This window comes from Mus caroli, unplaced genomic scaffold (genome assembly GCF_978045245.1).
Source record: "Mus caroli unplaced genomic scaffold, Mus_caroli_1 scaffold_18, whole genome shotgun sequence".
NCBI lineage: Eukaryota > Metazoa > Chordata > Mammalia > Rodentia > Muridae > Mus > Mus caroli.
In genome coordinates this window covers 21,055,977-21,079,401 of record NW_028227273.1, presented here as the reverse complement: position 1 = coordinate 21,079,401, position 23,425 = coordinate 21,055,977, and the positions used below count along the sequence as shown (strand labels likewise).

At 46.7% G+C, this 23,425-nt stretch overlaps 1 protein-coding gene across 1 annotated transcript in view; it reads right to left on the bottom strand.

The window, feature by feature from the left end:
- Positions 1–9,446: 9,446 nt before the first annotated feature.
- Xdh (xanthine dehydrogenase) overlaps positions 9,447–23,425 on the bottom strand; it is a 63,965-nt gene continuing 49,986 nt past the window's right edge. Inside the window, exons 25-36 of the mRNA XM_021185682.3 lie at positions 22,678–22,869; positions 22,389–22,534; positions 21,116–21,197; positions 20,467–20,562; positions 19,824–19,952; positions 19,186–19,260; positions 17,899–17,951; positions 15,773–15,887; positions 14,892–14,957; positions 13,369–13,557; positions 11,718–11,894; positions 9,447–10,040 (exon numbers count right to left, since the gene is read on the bottom strand). Coding sequence (XP_021041341.1) covers positions 9,990–10,040; positions 11,718–11,894; positions 13,369–13,557; positions 14,892–14,957; positions 15,773–15,887; positions 17,899–17,951; positions 19,186–19,260; positions 19,824–19,952; positions 20,467–20,562; positions 21,116–21,197; positions 22,389–22,534; positions 22,678–22,869 — 1,371 coding nt within the window. The 3' untranslated portion in view covers positions 9,447–9,989. The remainder of the gene's footprint in view (positions 10,041–11,717; positions 11,895–13,368; positions 13,558–14,891; positions 14,958–15,772; positions 15,888–17,898; positions 17,952–19,185; positions 19,261–19,823; positions 19,953–20,466; positions 20,563–21,115; positions 21,198–22,388; positions 22,535–22,677; positions 22,870–23,425) is intronic.

Here is a 23,425-nt window from a genome sequence, read left to right as displayed (position 1 = left end):
CAAGTGATGTCTGACTGAGTCTCTGATCATTTCCTGTCTACATCCAGAGCATAGTCCTTCCAGTGGCCCATCAGGTCCCAGCCCCTGCCTCAGTGCATTTAGCAAGAGCTGACCATGTGATGGATAAGTGGGATAATGAATATTTGTACATACGGATGAGTGATTACACCAGTGACTTGATTAAGAAGTAAAAGCTTGGGGCCACATGCTCCCAGAATGTAACTCTGACCTCCATGTTTGAAAGTTAGCCTTCAGGAGCCAACACCTCCTTCTATGGAGAGAGAGAATGTCCTTGCCTATTCCCGAGTGCTGTGTGGGAGTGGATGGGATGGCATATATGCAGCCTGGGGCATGGACATTACCCACCCACCACCACCCACCTCATGTCTTGCTTATGTTTCTTTTGCCCTTCTATCCTTCCTCAAGATCCCTTCCATCCTCTCTGCCTCTCTAACCCTGACTATTAAATATTCTTCATACCTGCCTACCTATAAGAGACCATCACTTCCTTTTAAGTTGCACAACTAAAAGATCAAACCAAAAATATCCCCAATACAGATAGCCAACTCACTCTGTCTAGACCCTGATTCTGTGTCTCTCCCTGTCTCTCTGGGAACCAGCCTAAGCCATTTCCTCACTCAAAACAGGCAGAGGCAAACTTCAGCTGTGGGCTTGTTCTTGGACTAGCCTGTGCCTGCATACCTGGCCCCATTCTCCTTAGATAACTTCTACCTGTGAAATCCCTGCATTAGCAGCCCCACCAATGTTCCATAAAATGCAGATTCTCTGGCCCCTGTAGACTCATTGGATCAAAATCTCTGTAACAGGACCCTGGAGCAGTGCTTTGAACCATAAGTTCCAGTAATTCACTTGCTCTCATCGAAGCTTCCCAGACTATATGTAGCCCCACGGAACACTATCAAGATTCCTTTAATAAACTACTCCTCTCTTAATTTTCATTAAAAGATCATTTGCAAAATAACTCTCTAGTGAAATATCAAGTTTATTTGATTATTCAGAATTCACAAACTCACATGATGGTATATAGCCTTATCTCAAATATCCTCCAAAGGTTTGACCCTGAAAGTGTGGCATTATAGAAAAACAGTGGCATCTTTTAAGGGGAGGAGCCTAGTTGAAGAGAGTTGATCTTTATCCTGGAAGGACAAGTTGAGATCCTCGTGATAAGACTTCCTCTACCTCATGTCCCCAAAACATACACAGATACTTTGTGGCCACTGGCCCAAATCAACTAGGTACTGAAATTAAGAGCCAGAATTAACTCTTCACCTTTTAAGTTAAGAATCTCAGTTATTTTGTCCCAACAATGGACACTGACAACATTCCACATGAGGAATTTAGCCAGGTTTTCAGGGGACTTGAGGCTATTGCTAGGAGAGAAGGAAGCCATGCAGTGAACATTCTGTGAACATTCGTGGAGGCCTGCGTCTACGAGATTCACTAAAAATCCTCATTTATATCACCTTGGACCCTCATTCCTTCACATTGCTGCTCTTCTCCGTGGGTTCTGATAATCTACGGCCAGTTCTTCACTATGGATTCGTTAAAGCTTAAACACTAATAAGTACATAGACTTGAAGAGAGACAGCTTACTTCTTGTCTTTGTTAGGGTCTCTATTGCTGTGCTGAAACATCACCAAAAGCAAGTTGGAGGAGTGTGATAGTTTTCATATGCTCAACCAGGGAGTGGCAGGATTAGAAGGTGTGGCTCTATTAGAGTAAGTGTGTCACTGTAGGTGTGGGTTATAAGACTCTCATTCTAGATTCCTGGAAGTCAGTATTCTGCTAGCAGCCTTCAGATGTAGATGTAGAATTCTCAGCTCCTCCTGCACCATGCCTGCCTGGATGCTGCCATGCTCCTGCCTTGGTGATAATGGAATGAACCACTGAATCTGTAAGCCAGCCCCAATTAAACATTGTCCTCTATAATACTTGCCTTGGTCGCGGTGTCTGTTCACAGAAGTAAAACCTTCGCTAAGATAAGGGGGAAAGGAATACACTTCTTTACCATAGTCCATCACTGAAGGAAGTCGGGACAAGAACTCAAGCAGGGCAGAAACATCGAGGCAGGAGCTGAAGCAGAAGCCATGAAGGAGTGCTGCTTACTGGAAGGCGGGAACTTCAGAGATACAGAGGCCACAGGGACGACTGGGGCTGGGGTGCTGCTTACTGGCTTGCTCCTTATGACTTACTCAGCCTGCTTTCTTATAGAACCCAGGATCACCAGCCCAAGGATAGCACCCATCACCATGGACTAGACCTTCCCATGTCAATCACTAATTAAGAAAGTGCCCAAAGGCTTGCCTACCACCTGATCTTACGGAGGCGTTTTTTTTTTTTTTTTTTTTTTTTTTTTTTTTCTCGGTTGTGGTTTCCTCTTTTCCAGTAACTAGCTTCTATCAAGGTGACATAAAACTAGCCAGCACATTGCTCAAATACAAATAATACCAAAGCTAGAGGAAACGAGTGTGTACACAGTCATTACAAATTGGGCTCGATAGTCAGAGCTCATTAAAGGAATCAGCCCATTTTCCACGGGGAAATACGGAATGGAGGAAGTAGATAAAGACGTTTAAGTGGCCCTGAGTCAGGTTCTGAGTATAGTTATTGTCACTTCTTTCTTTTATTGCCCTGGGGAAAAAGAAACAAAAGCACCTCCCGTTGTATCATAGGCCAAACCTCTTCCTTCAGCTCCTCTACCCTGTCCTGTCTCTCCGAGGGTTCTATCAACTCCACCCTCAGGCGCCACCCTGGACAAGCACAGCCCACAGAGCTGGTTGAGGTTTCCCTGGTCCTCAGAAATAAGCAGTTAGTAGCCTCCGTAGCCCCTATCTCCTTTCCCTTCTTGCCAGGGGGGCGGTTGACTCACTGCCTCCCCGCTGGGGAAACCACAGAACTCAGTGGCCGCCAACCACTGACAGTAAAGCTCCCGGAAAGTTCCTGCAGGTCCCAAATAGCTGCCACGTGTGGACTCCCTGTCTCTTATTGGGTACCACAGTGGGCTTTAAGTCATGGGATCCTAACCCAGACGTGTCTCAGGCCTGTAGTGGGGATTCACGCAGATGAGGATGCTGAGGAGAGGAACAGTGTGGTGTTCGTCCATCCCCATCACCGCACACCTGAGCTGAGCCTGCTTCACCCGAGCTGAGCCTGCTTCCACAATGATTCACTGTACAACCCCCATCTGCATGGATGCTGGGCCTCTGAGTATCCCATCCTGAGCCTATGGGTGCCTCTGCTTTACTCCATTTGTATTAACACGCACAAACACAGCGAGTTCTTGACAGTTTGCAAGGTCTTTGCTTGCAAGCCTACACAAAATGGTCTACATTTTTAAATGTGAAGGTTTACTCACATATAGCACAATGTGTGGCTGCCTCGTGACTTCTGGTAGAGGCCAAACCTGTAACCCAACCAGCATGCACAATGTTTCCATCAACCCCCTGTCTCTTTCCTATTCACTCCCCATCTGCCAAAGGAGAGCCCTGAGGAAGAGATGCCATTCTCGGGGGGGTTCTAGTTTGTTCGTGAAGCTGGATGAAGGGAACGGAGGCAGGAACCGGGATAGAGTGGATGCAGGAGAGATACTGTGTCCACCTCCTCTACAACATGGAAGCAAAAGAAAACCCCAAAACTCAAAACAATTTATTCAGAAAGTCTGAAGATCAAAACCATATCCTTGCATATGCTAAACAAGTGCTTCACCACCAAGCCACACCCCTAGCCCTGAGACACGCCTCCTGCCACATTCTTTCCAGAGATGTCTCCAACAGCTTCCGGAGATGTCTCCCTCCTCTTTCACCAGCTCAACAGCCTGTCGGTCTCACACCTTGGGCCATCCCCAACCTGATCCCACTGCGGTTGATATCTGGTACAACGATGCTGCTTCCTCCAAGGAGCCCTCCCATAATGCCACAGCCTCAGCACCTCCTCCTTTCCTTTGTATGCCAAGGGCCCCACCTAAAGCCTTCAGGAGCCACTGAGTTAAGAGCAGAACATGGTGGTTCTACCAAAAGCCCTCTTCTCTGTGGAGGCAGGGGGCTATACATTTCCCAGCTATGATTACATCCAGACACCTCTCCCACATTCCTGCTGAGTGTCTGATAACACCCTGCCTCACAGGTCTATAAAAAAAACCCAACAACTTTGTTATGTTTACCTCAGTCCTGTTGATGATGTTAAAACAACTTGGGAGCAGGCCAAATGTCAACACTGGGAGAGTTCATTCAATAAACTATGGTTCAATCTATACAAATGGAAAATTACATACCCATTAAAAATAACATCAAGGAAGCATATAAAGAGGCACAGAAAGCTGGGGAGACATACTGCCAAGTTTTAAAGGCATCTCGCAAAACATCCAAGTGTGAACAGGTTTCCTCATTGAGAGTCGACATTGCCGGACATCATCTTATTCATATGATAGGCTGTGGCTTTGTGTGAGTCACGAACACTATTAAATGAAAGTTATCTACGGACAGTAAAAGTGTGAGAGAAGAGCACACACAAGGGTTATGAAGTGTTATGACAGCAATTCCCAGGCAGAACTGACGCCAGTGTCCATTTAGCCGGTGGTTGCCCATGTCCCCTTCAGAAGGTCTTTCTCTGTTCAAGAACTTGCAGGCTCATTCTTTGGAGGCACTGTCTGGTTTGTATCTAGAGGACAGGTGGTGGCTTTCTTTGTGCTCCAGGGGTTTATTTCTTGTCCCCTGCTCCTTTTCCAAAGAGCCATTCCTCATGCCTCAGCAGGTGTACTCCACCCTTACATAGCAGGCAGGTCAAAGGCTTCTCAGAGACATGTGGGCCCTAGTCCTCTGGATCTGGACAAGTAGATTTACACAGTGTCACCAAAGTAGCTTTGCAAATGTTATTAAGGTGACTGACCTTGAGCCTCTTGGGTCCAGTCACATGAGCACAGAACTTTGTCTCTCTGGGGTGAGGAAAGAATCAGCAGAAGTGGTCAGGGAAGCATAATTGAGGCTGCCTCCCATTGTTAGAGGGGCACAGGCAAAGCGTGAGGATTGAAGGGGGTCCCTGATCATTGGCAGCCAGGAAGTGGGGCCCTCGGTCCTAAAACCCACAAAGATACAACCAACAGCCTGAGTGGGTTCAGTCTTCACAAAGGAGCCCATCCTGCAACACTTTGATTTAAACCATCTGTAGTTCTAAGAAGACCCAGTAGGGCCTCACTGTGTTCCCGCTGTGGATAAAGAAGGTATTGTGTTCTTCTGTAAAAGCTACAGTCATTTGTAATGCCAACAATGAAGAAAAATTGACACATCAGTCTCCCCAAGAGGTCTGTGAAAGCTTGGTTGCAGGGTAAGGCTATTAGATGTTCTATGGGTCCTTAAAAGGTGTGTCCTAGAGGCTGAAGAGATAGTTATTCAGTTAAGGGTCCTTGACACACAATCATGAGGTTCCAAGTTCGGATCTGTCTTAGTTGGGGTTTTACTGCTATGAACAGACACCATGACCAAGACAAGTCTTATAGAGGACAATGTTTAATTGGGGCTGGCTTACAGGTTCAAGAGATTGAGTCTATTATCAGTGAAGCAGGAACATGGCAGCATCCAGGCAGGCATGGTGCAGGAGGAGCTGAGAGTTCTACATCTTCATCTGAAGGCTCCTAGCAGAAGACTGGCTTCCAGGCAGCTAGGACAAGGGTATTAAAGCTCATGCCCACAGTGACACACCTACTCCAACAAGGCCACACCTCCCTGGACCAAGCATATACAAACCATCACAGGATTCCAACATCTATATAGCAAACTGGGCATGCCTTGCACATCTGAAACCTCAACTCCAAGTAGTATGTGGGGAACAGGAGGGATCACTGGGACTTGTTGGCTTCCAGCCGGGCTGTAAACACACAAGCTCCAGATTCTGGGGGAGATGCTGTCTCAACGGAAAAGATACAGAGTGATGGAGTCGCATCCAATAGTCTTGTTAAAGAAATAGGTCATAGTAGGTGGTCCTGTATCATTGAAGCTATGCCAATGGGCTCCCCTGCCCTCATATTGCAGCTCAAATGTTGGTATTTGTTCCACCGCATCCTTCAGCCACATGCCCTGCCAGAGGCCCAAAGCAATAGCACTGCCCAGTCACAGACTTGAACCTCCATAGGTCCTCTCTTTGTCAAGGGCAATATACAGCCTTCTGGCTTCAAAGAAACCTCTGCAGCGCCTCTCAAATGTAATACTCGACTGCTGTATTCCTTTCACGTGGATGATACACTACAGGAGGCAAAACCAGTTCCCCACCACGCCCTCACACAGTTCCTCATGTGACAATTTGGCACCTTGCTTTCAGAATGAGATAGTGTTCTTGCACTTAATGCTTTCCTCTCCACTTGCAAAGTAAGGAAGAGTTAGAATCTTGTTCCCAGAGCCCGGGGGTAGAGGCATGGCAATCAAACATTCCTGTTTATCACAGTGCTCAACTTGGTCCTTTATCTCCCCTCCAAGCAGGGAAAACCAGGTTCTGGTCACTTCCCAGCTCTCAGAGAGAAGGCTGCAGAAGAGAAAGCCCACCTAATTAGCAGACTCATGTTTTTGTTGCAAAAGCAAGAACTTGGAGTTGAGAGGCTGTATCGTAAGCCTGGCTCTGCCATTAAATGGCTATGGGGATCTAGACCCAGCTGGCTACCCTCACCCCCACCCCCACCCCTGCCCCCACCCCTACCCCTGCCCCCACCCCCACCCCTGCCCCACCCCCACCCCTGCCCCCACCCCCACCCTGTGAACTCATATTCTATGGTCTCCATGTTCCTTCCAGCTTTAGGATGCTGAGTTAGTTGGTCTGGGGGATCGTAAGCAAGGCCTTGGGAGTTCAAGGGCAGAGATGACGTCAGAATCCCTTTGGGCAGAGGATGTCACTTCCACTAGTGTCAATGGCTGCTTTGTTTCAGGTGACAGGAGAGTCATAGAGTCTGTCTTCCAACTTAGGGACATGGCCTTCTCTACCTCAGGAGAGAGAAAAAAACAAAAGCACAGCTTCCTGGGTCTGGGGCCAAGAGGGCAATCTTAGGCCTCAGCCATTCAAGGAAGCTGCAAGATCCAAAACAGGCAGTGCTGGCCTTCCAAGTGCTCTGTCAGCTAAAGATAAAAATATCACGGGCTCGGGGATGTTCCCAGGCATAAATCAATGAGCCCGAACTATTTCTGTTCTTATCTTTTGCCCAGGGTTCCTCCTGAAGACCTCCATCCCGCCCTCTCCACGCTGCACCCCAGCCACCTTACCCCCCAGAGTGGGGTAAGGATTCAAGGCTTCCCTTACCTCAAGTCACTCACTATCTTATCCATGCCAATATGGGAGTCCTTACCCCACGTGCAAGTGAGCAGGCAGGCATTCTGATGCCTGCACAGCGGGGGCCCTGAGCTGTTCTGATAATCAGATTGATCCCCTCCATGGTATGTCAGGTCTGTCAGCCTTTTAGGCAGAGGCGCTACCCCTGGTTCTGGTGGGCTTCTAGAAGGAAGCAGTCTTGACTAAGTCCCCTCACCACTGGCACGGTGAGAGTAAGGCTTGTCACTCGTGTGCTTACAGGGATTAGAGTACCTGCCCCTTAGGGCCACTTGGAGGATTAAATGAGGCTCTGTAGATAAAGCATTAAATTTGGCACATGGCATGTTGCAGATGTTCAAAAAAAAAAAAAAAAACAAGAATTGCCTTCCCCTGCTAGCCTTCCATCTGGCTGTCACCCTCCCACGACTGACCCACGTCTTGAAAAAGCTCCTTTGAGAAGATTTTTGTCAGCTTGTCAGGTTCAAACCCAGCTCCCGGGGAGGCCCGTGAGGATATCTGATCCACTCCCGGATCCTAAATCAGTATCCTAGTAATAACCACAGATGCCATGCTGCCAGGCCATCTGGAGAAGCCTGCCTTATCCTCGGGCTTCTACTGCCCTCTAGAGGCTATAGTGTCACACTGCTGTCAACGCTGGCTAGCCCCGGAGAGACTGAGGGACCTCACTCCACAGACTTGAGGCACCATGTGGATTCGACAGAAGGAAAGGCAAGATATCCGAGGAAGTCAACACCTCAGAGTAGCGTGGAGAGTTCTAGTCCACAAAACACTTTCTGCGTGAGTTCCCCTGAACACGGTTCCTGCGTCAACCTCAGCACACAAGGGACTTCCAGGCACTCACTGTTCACTCAATAGAACCTCATTAACGAGGGGTACATCTCACAACCTTGCGGAAAATCATCTGAACCAGGCCTGTATAGCTCAGTGTAAATACCAGCTGGGTACTTAAAGCATTGTCAACCTCCTCCATGTTGTAAGAACAGCATACCTAGGCTACAAGGAAGGGTGTCTGTAGGTGGGAGGTTGCTCTGTTATAAAGTGCTTATGTTCACACAGCCCCAGGTTTCATGCCAACATCCCATAAGTGGGACAAGGTGGCAGATGCCTGCAATCCTAGCAATTGGCAGGGGGACTGTTGGTTGAAGGTTATGTTTAGCTATATAATAAGTTTGAAGCTAGCCTGGGATCTTATCCCAAAAAGATAAGGGGGAGGGAAGGAGGAAAACAAAAAAGGAAAAAGAGAATGTGGCATGTGCATGCATGCATGTGCACGTGCGCTCGTGCGTGTGTGTGCATGTGTGTGCGTGTGTGTGTGTGTGTGTGTGTGTGTGTGCGCGCGCGCATGTGTATACACATGCACAAGCTCACTCATTTTAGAAATAATGACTAGCTATGGAAGATGCTAGCATTTGATGGGAGAACCTGTAAGCATCTCTCATCTGGCAAACAGCTAACGGACACATTTATTAGGACATCAACACATAACCGTCTGCATCTGCATCGTTTCTGCCTGTGCTCCTGCCATGGCCAGACATGAAGACTGTGTCTGGCAGGCTGGGGGCTTGAAAGGAAGCAGCTGACCCCATTACCCCGTCCATTCAGTACTGTGCTGTGCTGGAACCTCCTGCCTGGGCAGTGAGCGGGGGAGGCTTATCTTTCCTGTTCTCTTTACCAACTGCTAGCAAATGGAAGAATCTACGCAGGGTTCATTAGGCCCAGACATTGCATAAGAGCAAAGGGGGCCAAGTCTTTGATCGCTGCAGCTCCCTTACGTAACAGGAGTTTTCGGGTCATGTATTTATAGACTTAGAGCAGGGGAAGATCCTGGTGATTATTGTGGTCTAACTCTTTCATTTCCCAATAAAATGCATTAGAGGAAGAGAAGGCATTTGAAGGGCACACATGTCAAACTCGGGCTTTCCCCTCTGACTGATATTGACCTCAGTATCACAGTTTCTAGGAGAAAATTATTCTCAGCGGAGTCCTTAAACAGAATCTTATATATATACATAAATGGGAGGAGAGAAGAGACCCAGCGTACTGTAGGTACTCAATGATTACATTGGTTGGAGTTTTGCACCAGAGAATAATCTAACCTTAGTAGCTCAACAGACCTGGAATTAACCTCACATTCATTATCATGTTTTATTGTCTTCTATGATGTAAAGGTAGTTGGAGGTTTTAATCCCCCCATCCCCCCACCCACCCCCACACACACTATTCCACTGAAGACTCCGAGTGTGCAGCTGCGGTTACAACATGGCCCTCGGTGGCTTGGCAGATATAAGCTCTCTGAAGAAAGCATGCAGATCTAGAGAAACTTTGGCTTAAGCGTCAGGAGGTGTGTGAGAATCTCAGTTACACAGGCCATGTGGCGAGTAGGGACATAACGCAAACCCTTGCTAACCCCATTTCAAATATGTGATCAAAATGGACTCAGAATTACCCAGAATTACTCAAAACTGCCACTTGGGCCATCAGATCCCCCATTTGCTTATTGGTTTGTTTGCAACTCATGATTTGGATCACAATTGTCCATTTTCTTGAAAATGCCATCCTGCTGAGTCCCCATGGGACGTGTGGAAAGCTGGATACTGCAGTATGCACTTGTTGCTCCAAGGAATCAGGGCTGTTGTGTAAAACCATACTGGTGAGCCTCCTCTTCAGATCCTCACAGACCAGGATTTACAGTTTTCTGGTGTTCCAGTGGCACACTAGGAAGAAATGAAAGAATTGTCATTGCCATGTTTCTTCTATGGTGTCCCTCCCACTCTATCCCATAGACACCACAACGAACACCATACCAAGACCAAACCCCATTTTATAGTCTCAGCTAAGGAGGACACCCCAGCACAGGACCCCTTAAGTTCCTAGTCCTTCCTTTATTTTTACTGAGCATGTCTCATGTAGCAGTCAGTCTAGCGGTCTCTTTATGCATGACACTTGCTGTCCTTAGGAAGCACAACTGTCATGTGGAATCAGATGTTCACATGAGCCCACAGAGGAGCTTTGTAATCACCGGAGCGCTGTTACAGAGAAGAGAGTCTTCGATCTAGGTTGGAGGCAGCCATGGGTCTCTTTAAATGATTGAGTTTTGCATCCCATTCCTTGCAAAAAGCCCACTTCGCCACCTGCCCATAGGTACCACTCTTGTTAAAGATACAGGGCTTGGGTAACTATGAGCAATGGTATCGTGGTGGGTTCTGGGTCCTGGGAATGAAGTAGCACAGCCACCGGAGCTTCACTGCGTAAGACGTGCTCTCCAGTTCTCACCTCCGAGCTAAAGCTATCAGCAGGCACGAGAATGGCCTGCCTGGGAAACTACCGGTCTCCTTCACTCTTAGAATAGAGGTCTGGGTGTCAGATTTCCCTGCCATGAGGACTCTCCTGTCCACACCTCATGCTTGTCATATTGGGGGCAACGAGTACTCACTACCTATAAACCTACAGGTTGTGAAATGTCAAAATCCACCCATCTGCCAATCTAACAGAGGCTTTGAGTATAATCAGAGCTCTCTGTGCATAACTGCTATATCATACAATGTAGGCTAGACTAGCACTGAGATCCCGTGAGGGGAAAAGTGCTCCTAGCAAGTTCCCCTTTCACCTGGCATCACCCACCTAAAGTAAAACCAAGGGGCTTCCCAAAGAGAAGGGTCCTGAAGACCATAGAATTCCTCTACTGAAGTTCTCAACCTATGGGTCATGGCCCCTTAGGAGGTTGCATATCAGATATCCTACATATCAGATATCCTGCACATCGGATATCCTGCATATCAGATATTTACTTTACAATCATAATAGTAGCAAGATTACTGCTACTACACGCCCCTCCAGGGTAGAAGTCAGTCACCACATAGTGTGGCCATTTGCCCCCCCCCCAAAAAAATGCAAAGTCCTTGAGCGTACCTATCTATGTGCCCCCGTATCAGGAGGGCAAATGGTAGTGTTGAAAGAAACATCATTGATCAATCATATTATTTCCTTTCCCTTCCTTCTCCACAGCCCCTCACTTGGTGTTTTGAACAGAGGAGTCACCCAGATGATAGTGATTAGCAGCAAAGTCTGGGTGTTCTGCAGATTTTCCCGTTACCTGAAGCCAGCTGGAAAATGATGAAATTCCCAGGTAACAAAGGTCTGTACGCACCTCACCCCTCCCACCGAGAAAGAAGTCCATGTACAAGCGGCAATTTCAAAGGGGGGTGGTCACTATTCTCTTGCAAGTTCAACTCAGTGTCACACATGGCTCAGGGAAGGCGATCCTTGACCCCAAGGCCAGCGGGGTAAAACAGAGGCTGAGAGTTCTCCTCCCTGCAGCACCTTCCCCTCAAGTCTGCCAGCTGGCCCCTATCCATCCCAGGGTGGGGTGGGAATTTGTCCAAGTATCCTACCAGGGTGGTGAACTGATCCACGCAAGCGTTTCGGATCTTCTCCGGAGTGGCAGGGCTGTCTAGCTGGAAGAGCTGTTTGGCGTTACTGTCTCCGTGCTGAGCTCGAGCTGCACGGATGGCGTCTTTGATGGCAAAGAAGATCGAAGAAGCCAGGAAAAGAGGTGGCTCCCCGACAGCCTGAAAGGACAGAATATAGAACAGAGAATCAACCAGACTTTAACATCATCACACTGACCCAGGAGGCCAGGCCGTGAGCCCTGCACTGAGATACCAAGTGATGTCCGGGAACAACTGCACCCAGCTCTGATGCAACCACAGTGAACAAGCCAAGAAGAGTCAGCCAAAACTAATAAAGGCCTGAGAAACTACTTCTTAAAGGACTGATCTTCATAAGACTTTTCTTTTAGCTCATACTATGTAATTTTCTCCAACAATACCAGAAAACTGCACATTACATAATTATATGATGTATCTTTGAAAGTTATGTTAAATAAATAATCATTTTTATTACTGAGAAAGTTTGGCTATGAAGCCCTGCCTGGCCTTGGTACTCACTGTGTAACCCAGGTTGTCCTTGAACTTTTAGAAATTGTCCTACCTCAGCCTCGGAAATACCAGGATTACAGATATGCACCACCATGCCTGGCTACTGTTTTATAGATCAAAAACTTGGCATAAGTTTTAGCCTCTCCCTCAGCTACTGGCCCAGGGGAATAGTCTACCTGCATCCTTGACAGCAACACTAAATATGCACTGTAATTACATGTACAGATCTGCTAGGATTGCATGCATCTCCTAATAGAGATTGACGTTTCTTCCCTGTGAGGCATAGGTGTAAGACCACCTGCATCAGAATCAAGGATACCTATTAAAACCTATGTTTTGAGGTTCTGCCTTCTTGAACTACAGAACCAAAATTTCTGAGGTTATGATCCTCAGAGATACATTTTTCTCATGGATCTAGTGACCCTAACACATGGTATTTTGTAAGAACCCATGGCCAAGGTCACAATGTGTTCCAGGCCCTACCCACCCTCAGCAGGATAGTGAACCATGACCTGAGAAAATATTTCATCAGATACAAGTCATGGTTATCCTTCCTCAGAAACACAGGACTACATTGCTAAGCTAAGTTGATTCTTAACCATGGTCTGTGCTTTCTATGGATAGGAATAAAGGATGCTCTCTGTGCACAATTCCCCAGGCTTGTTAGCGAGGATTTAAGGTTGGATCTCAATAACTAGCGGGGATGACAGGATGGATTGGAAGACACTCCCCTCCTCTGCAGTGAATTTGCATATTCTCACAAGAACATAGAGATGCCGTATCTATGAAATCATCTCTGAGGATCAAGGACTGTGATTGTATGACAGAGAGCAGCATAGATAAGACTTTGATCCATAGAATTTGCTTAAGAAATCTCTCTGAGGCTCCCTAAAGGAGCCAGCTTCAGCCAATATGATCAAGATGTGTTCTCCTGAGCCCGATTCCTTTGGTTCTCAGCTCTGCTGCCTTACCAAGGTCAGTGCCAATCCCCTTCCTTCTTTTGGAGCGATCCCTGGCAGACCCACTAGGCAGGTGACTGAAACTCCTTCTCCCCTGCAGTGGTCTCCCATCCTAAAGTTTAGAAGGCAGCACAGAGCCACTGTACCTTGGATGCATAGATGGCCCTCTTGTTGGGGCAGTCTCGGAGCAGGGATACTCTGAACTCAATGGGGATGCTGCCAAATGCAGGGATCTTGTAGGTACTGGGGCCACGAGTGTGCAGGCTCCCCTCAGGAGAGTAGTGCAGCTCCTCCATGGTGAAGAGACCAAGACCCTGGACAAATGCCCCTTCTACCTGCAGGACAGAAGGTGACCATGGTTACCACCTCCCCTCCGGTCCCCAGGACACATACTGATGACTACCATGGATGTAACACCTGACCTAGAGTGGGACCTGGAAGGGGCCAGTTCCTGCCTGGCTCTTGCCACAGGACCAAGGCCTCCCTATTGGATTGTCACTAAACTTGGTCTCAAGCAGAGCATCCCTCTGTTCAGAACGTGTCGGCAGAGTGGTAGATACCATTTCTCACTAAAACCTGCCACTGTGCGGATGGAGATGTTGTCTCCGTCTCGCCACTGGTGATCCAACACCAGGACACAAGCTCATGGGAGGGATTTCTGGAGTAGTCAATCCTTTGAAATTTACCTCCAGCTTCACTGGGTTCCCACCCTTGTCTGTCCTGCTATGACTTACAGATCTAGGGCATCCACTACACTATGCTGGTCCCCATCCATTCTCCCATCCCTATTCAGAAGACTGATATGTGGCACTGCCAGGGCTGAACAAACACAAGAGGGCACTGTTGATAATCTTTGTATCCATAGTACTTGATACAATGTCTGCCTACAGAGGGCATTCCCCAAGCAGACCAACTGAGTGAGTGTGTGTGTGTGTGTGTGTGTGTGTGTGTGTGTGTGTGTGTGTTGACTAAAGAGTAGATTAGCCTTTTGTATTATTTTCCAAGTGTACTCATATTTTCTACCAGATGCATCTATCTCAAATTGTGACTCTTCCCTCTCCTCTTCTCCAGCTTGACCTATTCTATGAATCCCATAGAAAAATGGTTTTCATCCTAGAGAGTAGTTTATCTAATCGCTGTGTCAGTGGGCAATGGGGAGGCAGCCAGTTCTTCTGAGCTCAGACCCTACTGCTTAATCATCAATGCCAGTCTCTATTGCCCTTCCCCACTGTGCTTATTCCCAGGTACTCAAATACTTCCCTCCCTTCCCTCCTCTCCCTTCCTTCTCCTCCCTTCTATCCCTCCTCTCTTACACCCTCTCCCTTTGTCCTCTGTGTGTGTATGTGTGTGTGTGTGTGTGTGTGTGTGTGTGTGTGTGTGTGTGTTACATGTGAGCATCCAATGGTTCCTCACACACTATACTGGTGCCTGGGGCATGTGGCTTCCCTTTCCAAGTAAATCTATGTTTATTTGTTTTCTGCGTTGAGAGTTGGATGAATGATCATCAACCTAACTCTTACTCAGAATGAGGTTTCCCAAGTACTATGCTCTGGCCTGCTTAAAAACAATGACATGTTGTGTAGCTGTTGATCTTCAGTTATCAGGGTGGGGATGGGCACATTGCTGGCCTATTGATTCTGTTACCACCCTGATCTCCCATACACCTTACTTGTCCGATATCAATGGCAGGATTCAAGCTGGAACCAACATCCATGACGATATCTGTACGGAGATTCTGTGGATGGAAGATAGTTTGAGAAGAATAGAATACCTGAAATCCCACAGTGTGCTTTGATAACTCCTAGATTGTAAATCCCAATTCAAATACCATGTTCTCAAGCACAAAGCCCTAACTAAGCAGGTGGAAACGGGGATCCCCACCACATATGGATGGCCACTATCAAAGCTGACATTTGAGATCTTAGCAGCTGAGTTAAACGCAGATCGGAGCTGATCTCGCCACGCATCCACAAATGAGTGGTAAGAGGTCTCCAGGGACTGGGGCTTTGAACCTGAGTCTGGGCAGATCTGCGAGAAATCAGTCAATAAAGTATATTGTGGCTGAATCCAAAGCATGCTTGGTTAATAGAGCCTGTAAGGTAATAGCCACATTATTAAATAGCTGAGGGGCTGAGGATATAATTTAGCTGGTTGAGTTCTGGCCCTGTATGCATGAGTCCCTGGGTTTACTCGCCCAAATAAGAAAAAAAAATCTAAAAATTAATGACTGAAAAAATATAGGAAGAAGATACTTGTGGCACAGAAAAAAACTATCTTCAGTTTAAACTTCAGTGGGCAGAAGTAGTCATTTATGGAGCAGAGTCCCACACAGTCCCAACACGGCGGCTTTCACCACAGCAACAGTCAAATGCTGACGCAGAAACTATGAGGCTCATGATTTAAGGCATGTGCTCTGTGGCCTTCATGGAGCAATCCCCTGCCTCTGACGTAAAGCTTATTTCCTAACCAGAGAGCAGGCCTGGGCCAGCCATTCAGATTGCAATTCAACTGTCTTTCTTCTCGTAGGCTAATATGTTGCAAATGTCTTACCTTATGGTCCCCTGTTAAGCAGTCAATTTCTACTTCTGAGCAAGCCACCCCATAACTGAAGTAATGGAAGGGATTCCCAGAGTTTGTCTCAAAGCTGTAACCAAGGTTGGGTGTCCTGGGAGAGAAAAGAGAAAGGCTTATGTGTTTTAGACAAACACACCCCTTTCCATACACATTTTTGCCCCATAAATCTGTAAGCCCTAAAGGTCTTAATTTTTCCCCTTAGTCATCTTCCTCCAAAGCCCACACATTTTGAATACTCTGAACTTGTCATGAAAACGAGATATTCCAGAGCCTTCTACTTATGTTTAAGTCTTCCAAAGTTGTATGAGTGCTCTGTACGACCTGGCAGCGTTTAGCGGAAGCCTGCTGCTTTCTGCACAGTAGTGATAACAGATACAGATGTGCTAGGACTCACGGAGGATGTGGAAACCACTCCCTAAAAGAGTGAGTGAGTGAGCCAGAATCCAAGGTCCTCAGCACTGCCGCTCTGGGCAGGACAGCATTGAGCTGTTCTCACGAGCTCACCTGATCACCTGTTTTCAGGTGAAAGGTCACAAGAGCAGGGTGTCTTACCAACCTGGGTGCAGCCCCAAAGAGCCACTCCCCATCTCCTGGCCCCTTCGGAACTTCAACAAGTGACTTGAGGAAAATGTTATTAAGAGATACAAATGTTACGTCGTGTGTGTTTCCATTTCGGAGTCTGAGTGCTCTGTCCAATTGCCATAATATACAAACCATATAAACGTGTACTCACATAAAGTATGTCAGCCCTATGTCATTATATATTGTACATACATTCACTGTACAATGTATGTTTACTTGAATATATATAATGCCTGTACATAACACTTATATACATATAAAATATGCTACATAGAAATAATATGAGCTTACATGACCAGAACTCACCCTTAAACCAAACTAATGCAGGCTGAGGGACAGGACTCAACCCCGGAGAAACTTCACTATCTTTGCCCTCTGACCTCATCTTGTTTATCTAGGTGACTATGGTGGTTTGAATAGGTTTGTCCCTGACTCAGTCTTGTGCTTGAATGCTCAACCGTAGGGAGTGGCACTATGAGGAGGTGTGGCCTTATTAGAGAGAGTGTGTGTGTGGTACGTGATAACCACATATTCGTTCAAGACATTTTAAAACAAGCTTGAAAAGCTTTAAGTTAAAATTCCCAGAAACATGGTGATGGCTAATTTTAATTGTCAGCTTGATACTGTCTGGAATCATCTGGTCAGAGTCTCACTGAGGGGCTGTTTGGATTGTTCTGGCCTCTGGACATAGCTATGAGGGATTTTCTTGGTTTGGTTAATTGGAGTGGGAACAAACCATCCATAATGTGAGCATCATCATGTCATGGGCTGGGCGCTGGACCGTATGTAAGGGAAGGAGGCGAGCTGAGTGTAAGCAAGCAAGCATGCTTCTTCTCTGCTCCTGACGGTGGATGTGCTGTGACCCAGTCACTAAGGCTCCTGCTACTGCAGGATCATAACCTAGACTTATGAGCTAAACCCTTTCTCCCATACGTCGTTCTCATCAGGGCATTTATTATAGCAATCGGACAGTAACTACAATCGTATCTCTTTATAACTCCAAATGGGAATGGGGGGGGGTCTCTAGCTAATCACACAGTGATACAATTTTAAGACCATCAAATATGTATGTTCCCTCCTATGCCTCACTGCACTAACAAAGTTCCACCATACTCTGTATGTTGTAAAGAGATCACAGACTCTAAATCCTCCTGTTCTCCTGAGGGAAAGTCACTATGAAGAAATCCAGTGTTCTGCCCAAGGAAACATGCCCAGACACCTGTCATGGTACAGCTCGGTGCCATGTCCTATAGAATGCGGCACAGATTCGCCCTTCTTCTAGGAAACAGCACACTCTAAGGTCTGGAATTGGAGTCTTCTAACACAGCAGTTCCCGTGTTTGTCCCCTCATACTTAGTTGGTAATTGTACATAACAAAGCATCTTTAGACTGAATGAAGTCAGCATGAGTCCCACTGGCGTGATAACGGTTTTAGGGTCGCTGATTTTGTCTGGCCCTGGGCCAACCAGCATTCAGGGCTGTCAGCACATGAGAATGGGCAGGATGAGGATCACACTCACTTATAAAATCCAGTAGCAGACAAGCTCACTGCACTCGTGTAGGCATCCATGACCTGAGGAAGACAAGGGACATCAGGAAGGGACAATTGTGGTAGACACAGTCCACTACTAAGCTATTGCTATTCCCATATTGCAGATGAGAAAACTAAAGGTTTAGAGAAAACAGTTTTCAACCTAGCATCTATACTAGGCGTACAATAACGTACAATATAATACCTATACTGGTGACTGTGGGTGACTAGCCTGTGTCACCTGCTCATAACGAATCCTGGACTACATAGCTGGTAACACTGGACGAAGCTCAGGTTGAGTGAAAGAAAATTATCAACAAGGCTGTTGTGAAGAATGCTCCAATTGCCTGGCAAACCTATGCACAAGCCACCAGGATTAAATTAAATGCATATGGTGCATATGGTACGTAATGACGTGAGTGGAAAGGGAAGTTAAGATCAGACAGGGAGTGGAAAAAGAGTAGACATGACACGGAAGCTTGTTTTCTCTGAATCTGGTGAGATGGGTTGTGCTACCATTTAGTTCATGTACAATCCCATTTTGGTCCCTCTCCTTGGTCCCTCCAGTGTGTGTGTGTGTGTGTGTGTGTGTGTGTGTGTGTGTGTGTGTGTGTGTTTGTGTGTGTGTGTGTGTTGCACTGCTAGAAGTTGAACCTAGGACCTTGCATATGCCCATCCCTTGACTTCTTGAGACAGTGTCTTTCTGCATATCTCAGGCTAGCCTCTAGTTCATGAACTCTCTGCCTCTACATATGATTACAGGCATGCAATATCTCTGAAAATTCCTTGTATGCAGACACATCTAGTCTAGAAAGAATTCAGACAACTAGGCTCGTTCTTATTGGGATTCTCTGTTTTATCACTCCTAGCATCTATTGGGACATCTAGATCTCTCATGGATGACATTTTCTGTTGCCCCAGACTTGAAAGTTGGGTAAGAGGGACTGCCAGGGAAGCCCTCTCAGAGACGTGGAGTTTTAAGAAGACATACCTCACTGGGCATGGTGATATATGTATAGATCCACACCTAAGTGAGGCAAGCCATCATGTGGAGGTGCTTAAGACAGACAATCCATCCTTCCAGGCTTGGGGAGGCCAGAGCCCTAATCTCCACAAGCATGAACTTGTTCTTGCCCTGTGACTCAGACAGAGCTCACTGTCTCCATGTAGGTGACTAGGCCATCATCTTCTACATGTGTTAGGTAGGGACAGAAGCCCTGTGTAGCTGATGTACTTCTCCTTTGCAAAAAAGTAGCTTAGACCAGCTCAGACTTACCCAGCTCTCCCAGGAGCCTGAGGGATTCTTTTTCTTGAAGGGTTCCAGTCTTTTCAGTATGGTCTGACAGGCTTCCTGGAGGAACCCCACCAGACACCAGACACATCAGTGCTCTGCCCTCTGTACCAGGTGACACCCAAGCCACTTACACTTAGCTCTTGTTTAGAGAGCCCTCCTGACACCATGCCTAGGCTGACAGAGAGGAAACTTCTAATGGACACCCCCCCCCTCCCGGGAGGTAGCCTCTCCTAGTCTACTCCTTGTTTGAGGATATATCTCTCATGTGAGATAGAAGCAAGTATCTGGGACCCTGCTGACCCCATAGTCAAATATCAATGTTAATCCACTATCTTGTAGCTGGCTCCAGCCCAGGGTAGTATCCCTTCCCAGAATCCACTGCCTTCATTCTAATCCCCCTCCTACTCTGGATCCAACATTCCTGGCTTTGATAGACATGATTAGGCTGGAGTCTCTCTATTGGCTGGCCATATGGAGGCAGACCACCCTCCTGAATAGCAGAATGAAGACATGGCCATTGCCAATATTCTATTACAGACCATCAAGGAGACCTCTTGAGACCCCCCCTGAACCCAGAGCCCATCCCCAGCGGCTCAGGTTCCCCTAGACTCCTCACTTACATAAATGGCCTGGCCATTGAGGTCAGCGCTGGCAGAGGCAGCCGTGGGAGAGGTGTTGGGGACAGTGTTAGTGCTTGTCTCAGTTATATGGATCTTGGAAGTGGGGATTTTCAGAGCTCTGCTGGCCACCTGCAACAAAGGAGATGTCACTCTCTAGGTCAGAGGTTATCGTGGAACTTGGCTGTCCTCTTCCCAGTCTAGTAAGCTCTCTATTCTGTTGATTCTGGAATGTCATCACACCTGGCTGAGTTTGAAAGAGCACTTTTTGTGGGGTCTGGTTGGCTAAGACATCTATAAGCCCGTTTTAGGAAAACACTGAATTTCTTTTTAAGTCCGGATAAATGTCAAGAGCCAAGCAGATGTTCTGACGTCAATCCAGCACCATTAGCCCACCTCCCCTTGAAGTCTCACTGAGCTGGAAAAATGAGCTATTTTCATACATACAAGGAGCTCGGAGCCCAGGATGTTGGTAATGGACATACCCTGGGGGATTGTCTAGTCAGTCTTTTAGCAGAGATAAGAAGGGAGAAGACTTGTCTACGTCCATGTGTGATGTTTTCTCAGGTCTGCTGCTTCTCCTGGCATATCACCCAGCATCCTTTTGGACACCAGACATCCAAAATGTGGTCCCCAGGCTTCTCACCTGAACCATCTTGGTGTGAAGGCCTTGACCCATCTCAGTACCTCCATGTGTCAGCAGCACTGACCCATCCGTGTACACGTGGACCAAGGCACCCCCCTAAGGAAGGAGAAAGCCAACCACAAGATTTGGTAAATCCTGAATCCACTCAAGCTTTGAAACTGAAGATACAGAGCCCAGGAAGAAGAAATCCATCAACCATGGTTTAGTTTTTTTTTTTTTTTTTTAAAAAGACCCAGGCAAAAATTAAACAGTGTAAACCTCATTATTTAATTAACTAGCCCTTCAGGAGTTAGAGAAACACTTTCATTTCTCTGTGTATCTTGCCTTGAGAAGGAAATAGGTCACTTCTCTCTGTCCCTAAGCTGTTCTTGAAGAAAGAGAATGAAGAAGCTGAGTGTTGTCTTGTAACCATGAAGGGTAAGAACTAGAAGGCTGACCCCAGATCCCCATCTCACCCTCCTTCACACACTACACTAGCGGGAATAGGAAAACTTTATTTCAGAAGCAGAGAGAGCCTCCTAGTCAGGCCTGTTACCAGAGATGAAATGCTTTTTTATCCAAAAAACAAAAACAACAACAACAAAAAAAAAAAAAATCAGTACTGGAATGGTGTGCCAGAGGATATGGCCAAGTTACCTAAAGCAATTACCTGGTTCAGAAAAGAAAGTGTGAAGCTTATTCCAAACTTAGTCGGGATTATACACAGCCCTCTCTTTTTCCAACAGTTCTCCCTGGAAAGAAAAAAAAAATTCAAGGTCTCACTCTGTGGGAACTTTCTGGCCCAGAATTCACAGAGATCTGCCTGCCTTGGCCTCCCAAGTGTGGGCATCCAAAGAGCCTTCTTATAGAATACATACTTATGTCTAGTTGGATATATTTCCATTATCATCTTTTTCTCAATTTCTTTTATTTTAATTAGGTATTTTCTTCATTTACATTTCCAATGCTATCCAAAAAGTCCCCCATAAGCTCCCCCCCTCCCCTCCCCACCCACTCCCACTTCTTGGCCCTGGCGTTCCCCTGTACTGAGGCATATAAAGTTTGCAAGACCAAGGGGCCTCTCTTTCCACTGATGGCCAACTAGGCCATCTTCTGATACATATGCAGTTATAGACACGAGCTCTGGTGGTACTGGTTAGTTCATATTGTTGTTCCACCTATAGGGTTGCAGATCCCTTTAGCTCTTTGGGTACTTTCTCTAGCTCCTCCATTGGGGAACCTGTGATCCATATTAAGTCAGAACAGGACATCCTTGAAAGCCACTGACACTGTCACTGTCATACCTTGAATTGTGCCCCAGTAGGGTAGACAAACGTGAGACTGATGAGGATCTAGGTCTCTGGTCCTCCACTACAGGTGGCACAGACATCAAAGCCCTATCAAATTTCCTCCCTGAGTGAAATGTGCATTTAGACATTGTGTCCTAATGACCTTCAACTGTCCTTGCCCCAGGGTGGAAGATAATGATGCTTTCTCTATGTGTTTGTTCAAATAACTGTGAAGAAGACAGCCAATATAGTCATTCCCACCTTACAGATGAATAATCTGAAGCCTGCTTCAGAGAAACTGAATGACTGCCTAAGTCAAATATATTTGCTAATAACAAAGGTAGGCACATGGCTGTGGTGTTGATGGCCCCGAACCAATGCTCTCAACAATGTGGTACTCTAAGGAGGCACACATATGGATACAGATGAACCTCAATGGATGTCTCTGATGCTGAGTGAAGGCTGGAGGTTCCTTGTTCCTGGCCTAATATCATCCACAGATGTTAAAGAGAAAACTGTCAATGAGCTGGAAGGTTCAGTAGTCTCAGAAGTTGTCCATTAAACCATCAGCTTGTTATTTGGGAACAATAGAAAGGCTGGACCACAGCAAAGCCACAAAGCATAGGAACAGCGGACTCCCTGTCCTAGGCTTACCTGTTGAATTTCTCCACTTCCATCTTGCGAGCCTGATACTGGGAGCTCGCTATGCACTCATCCCAGCACCTGGGCAAGGTGAACCCCTCCAGCTTCTGGTTGAAGTGAGTCAGGTCCCCTTCTTTGTACATGTTTTTCCTCCGTACCTGTCCAAGAGAGAGATTAGGTCTTGTCAGCTTCTGGTCCCTCTGCAGTGCCTGTTTTTATGGCCTGCCCCAGGAAATGCACCCATGTAAGGGTCACTCTTCCCCCGAAAAGGGCTGACCCACTGTCAGTGAAAGCAGCTCACCTCCTCTGCAGGCAGCCCACAGGTGACAGCGACCTCACTCATCCAGTATTCTGCGATTAGCATCCCCTGAGGACCCCCAAAGCCTCGGAAGGCTGTGTTAGAGGGCAGATTAGTCTTACAAATCCTCCCAGTGCCGCGAATGTTGGGGATCTTATAAGCGTTGTCCATGTGGAACACAGCTCTTTCCATTATCTGAGGCAGAGGAAACCAAAAAGCATAGCACACGCAAATCCATTGATTCCTTTGTCAGCTCAGGAAGTGGACCCAAGCCCGCCTTCCCTAGGCTGACTGCCAACAGCTCTACCTCAGGCCCGTGTTGTTTCTCTCCTAGAACAACTTACTCTACTAAGTAGGTCCCCAACCCAGCTTCCCACATGGGAATTCTTCCCAGGAACTTCCAGTTTGAACTGACTGTTGGCCTCTTTCAAAAACAAGTTGATTTTTTTTTTTGGCCCACTATAAATTTGTCTTCTTTAAAAACAATTTGTGTATATGTGTGTATGGATGTAAAACAACATTTTTTTAAAAGGTCATGAATTTGAGAGAGTGTAGGGGGGTTAAATGGGAGGGGTTGGAGGGAAGAAAGGGAAATGATTTAACTATATTTTAATTTATAAAAATAAAAATAAAAGAGTGGTTGAATTTGTTGTGTTCTTCCCCTTACCTGACTCTGAATAAAATTCTGCATTGTAAAGTTACTAATTGCCTGCCGCCTTTTGAAAGCATTTCACTGGTGTGTTCTAGCTCC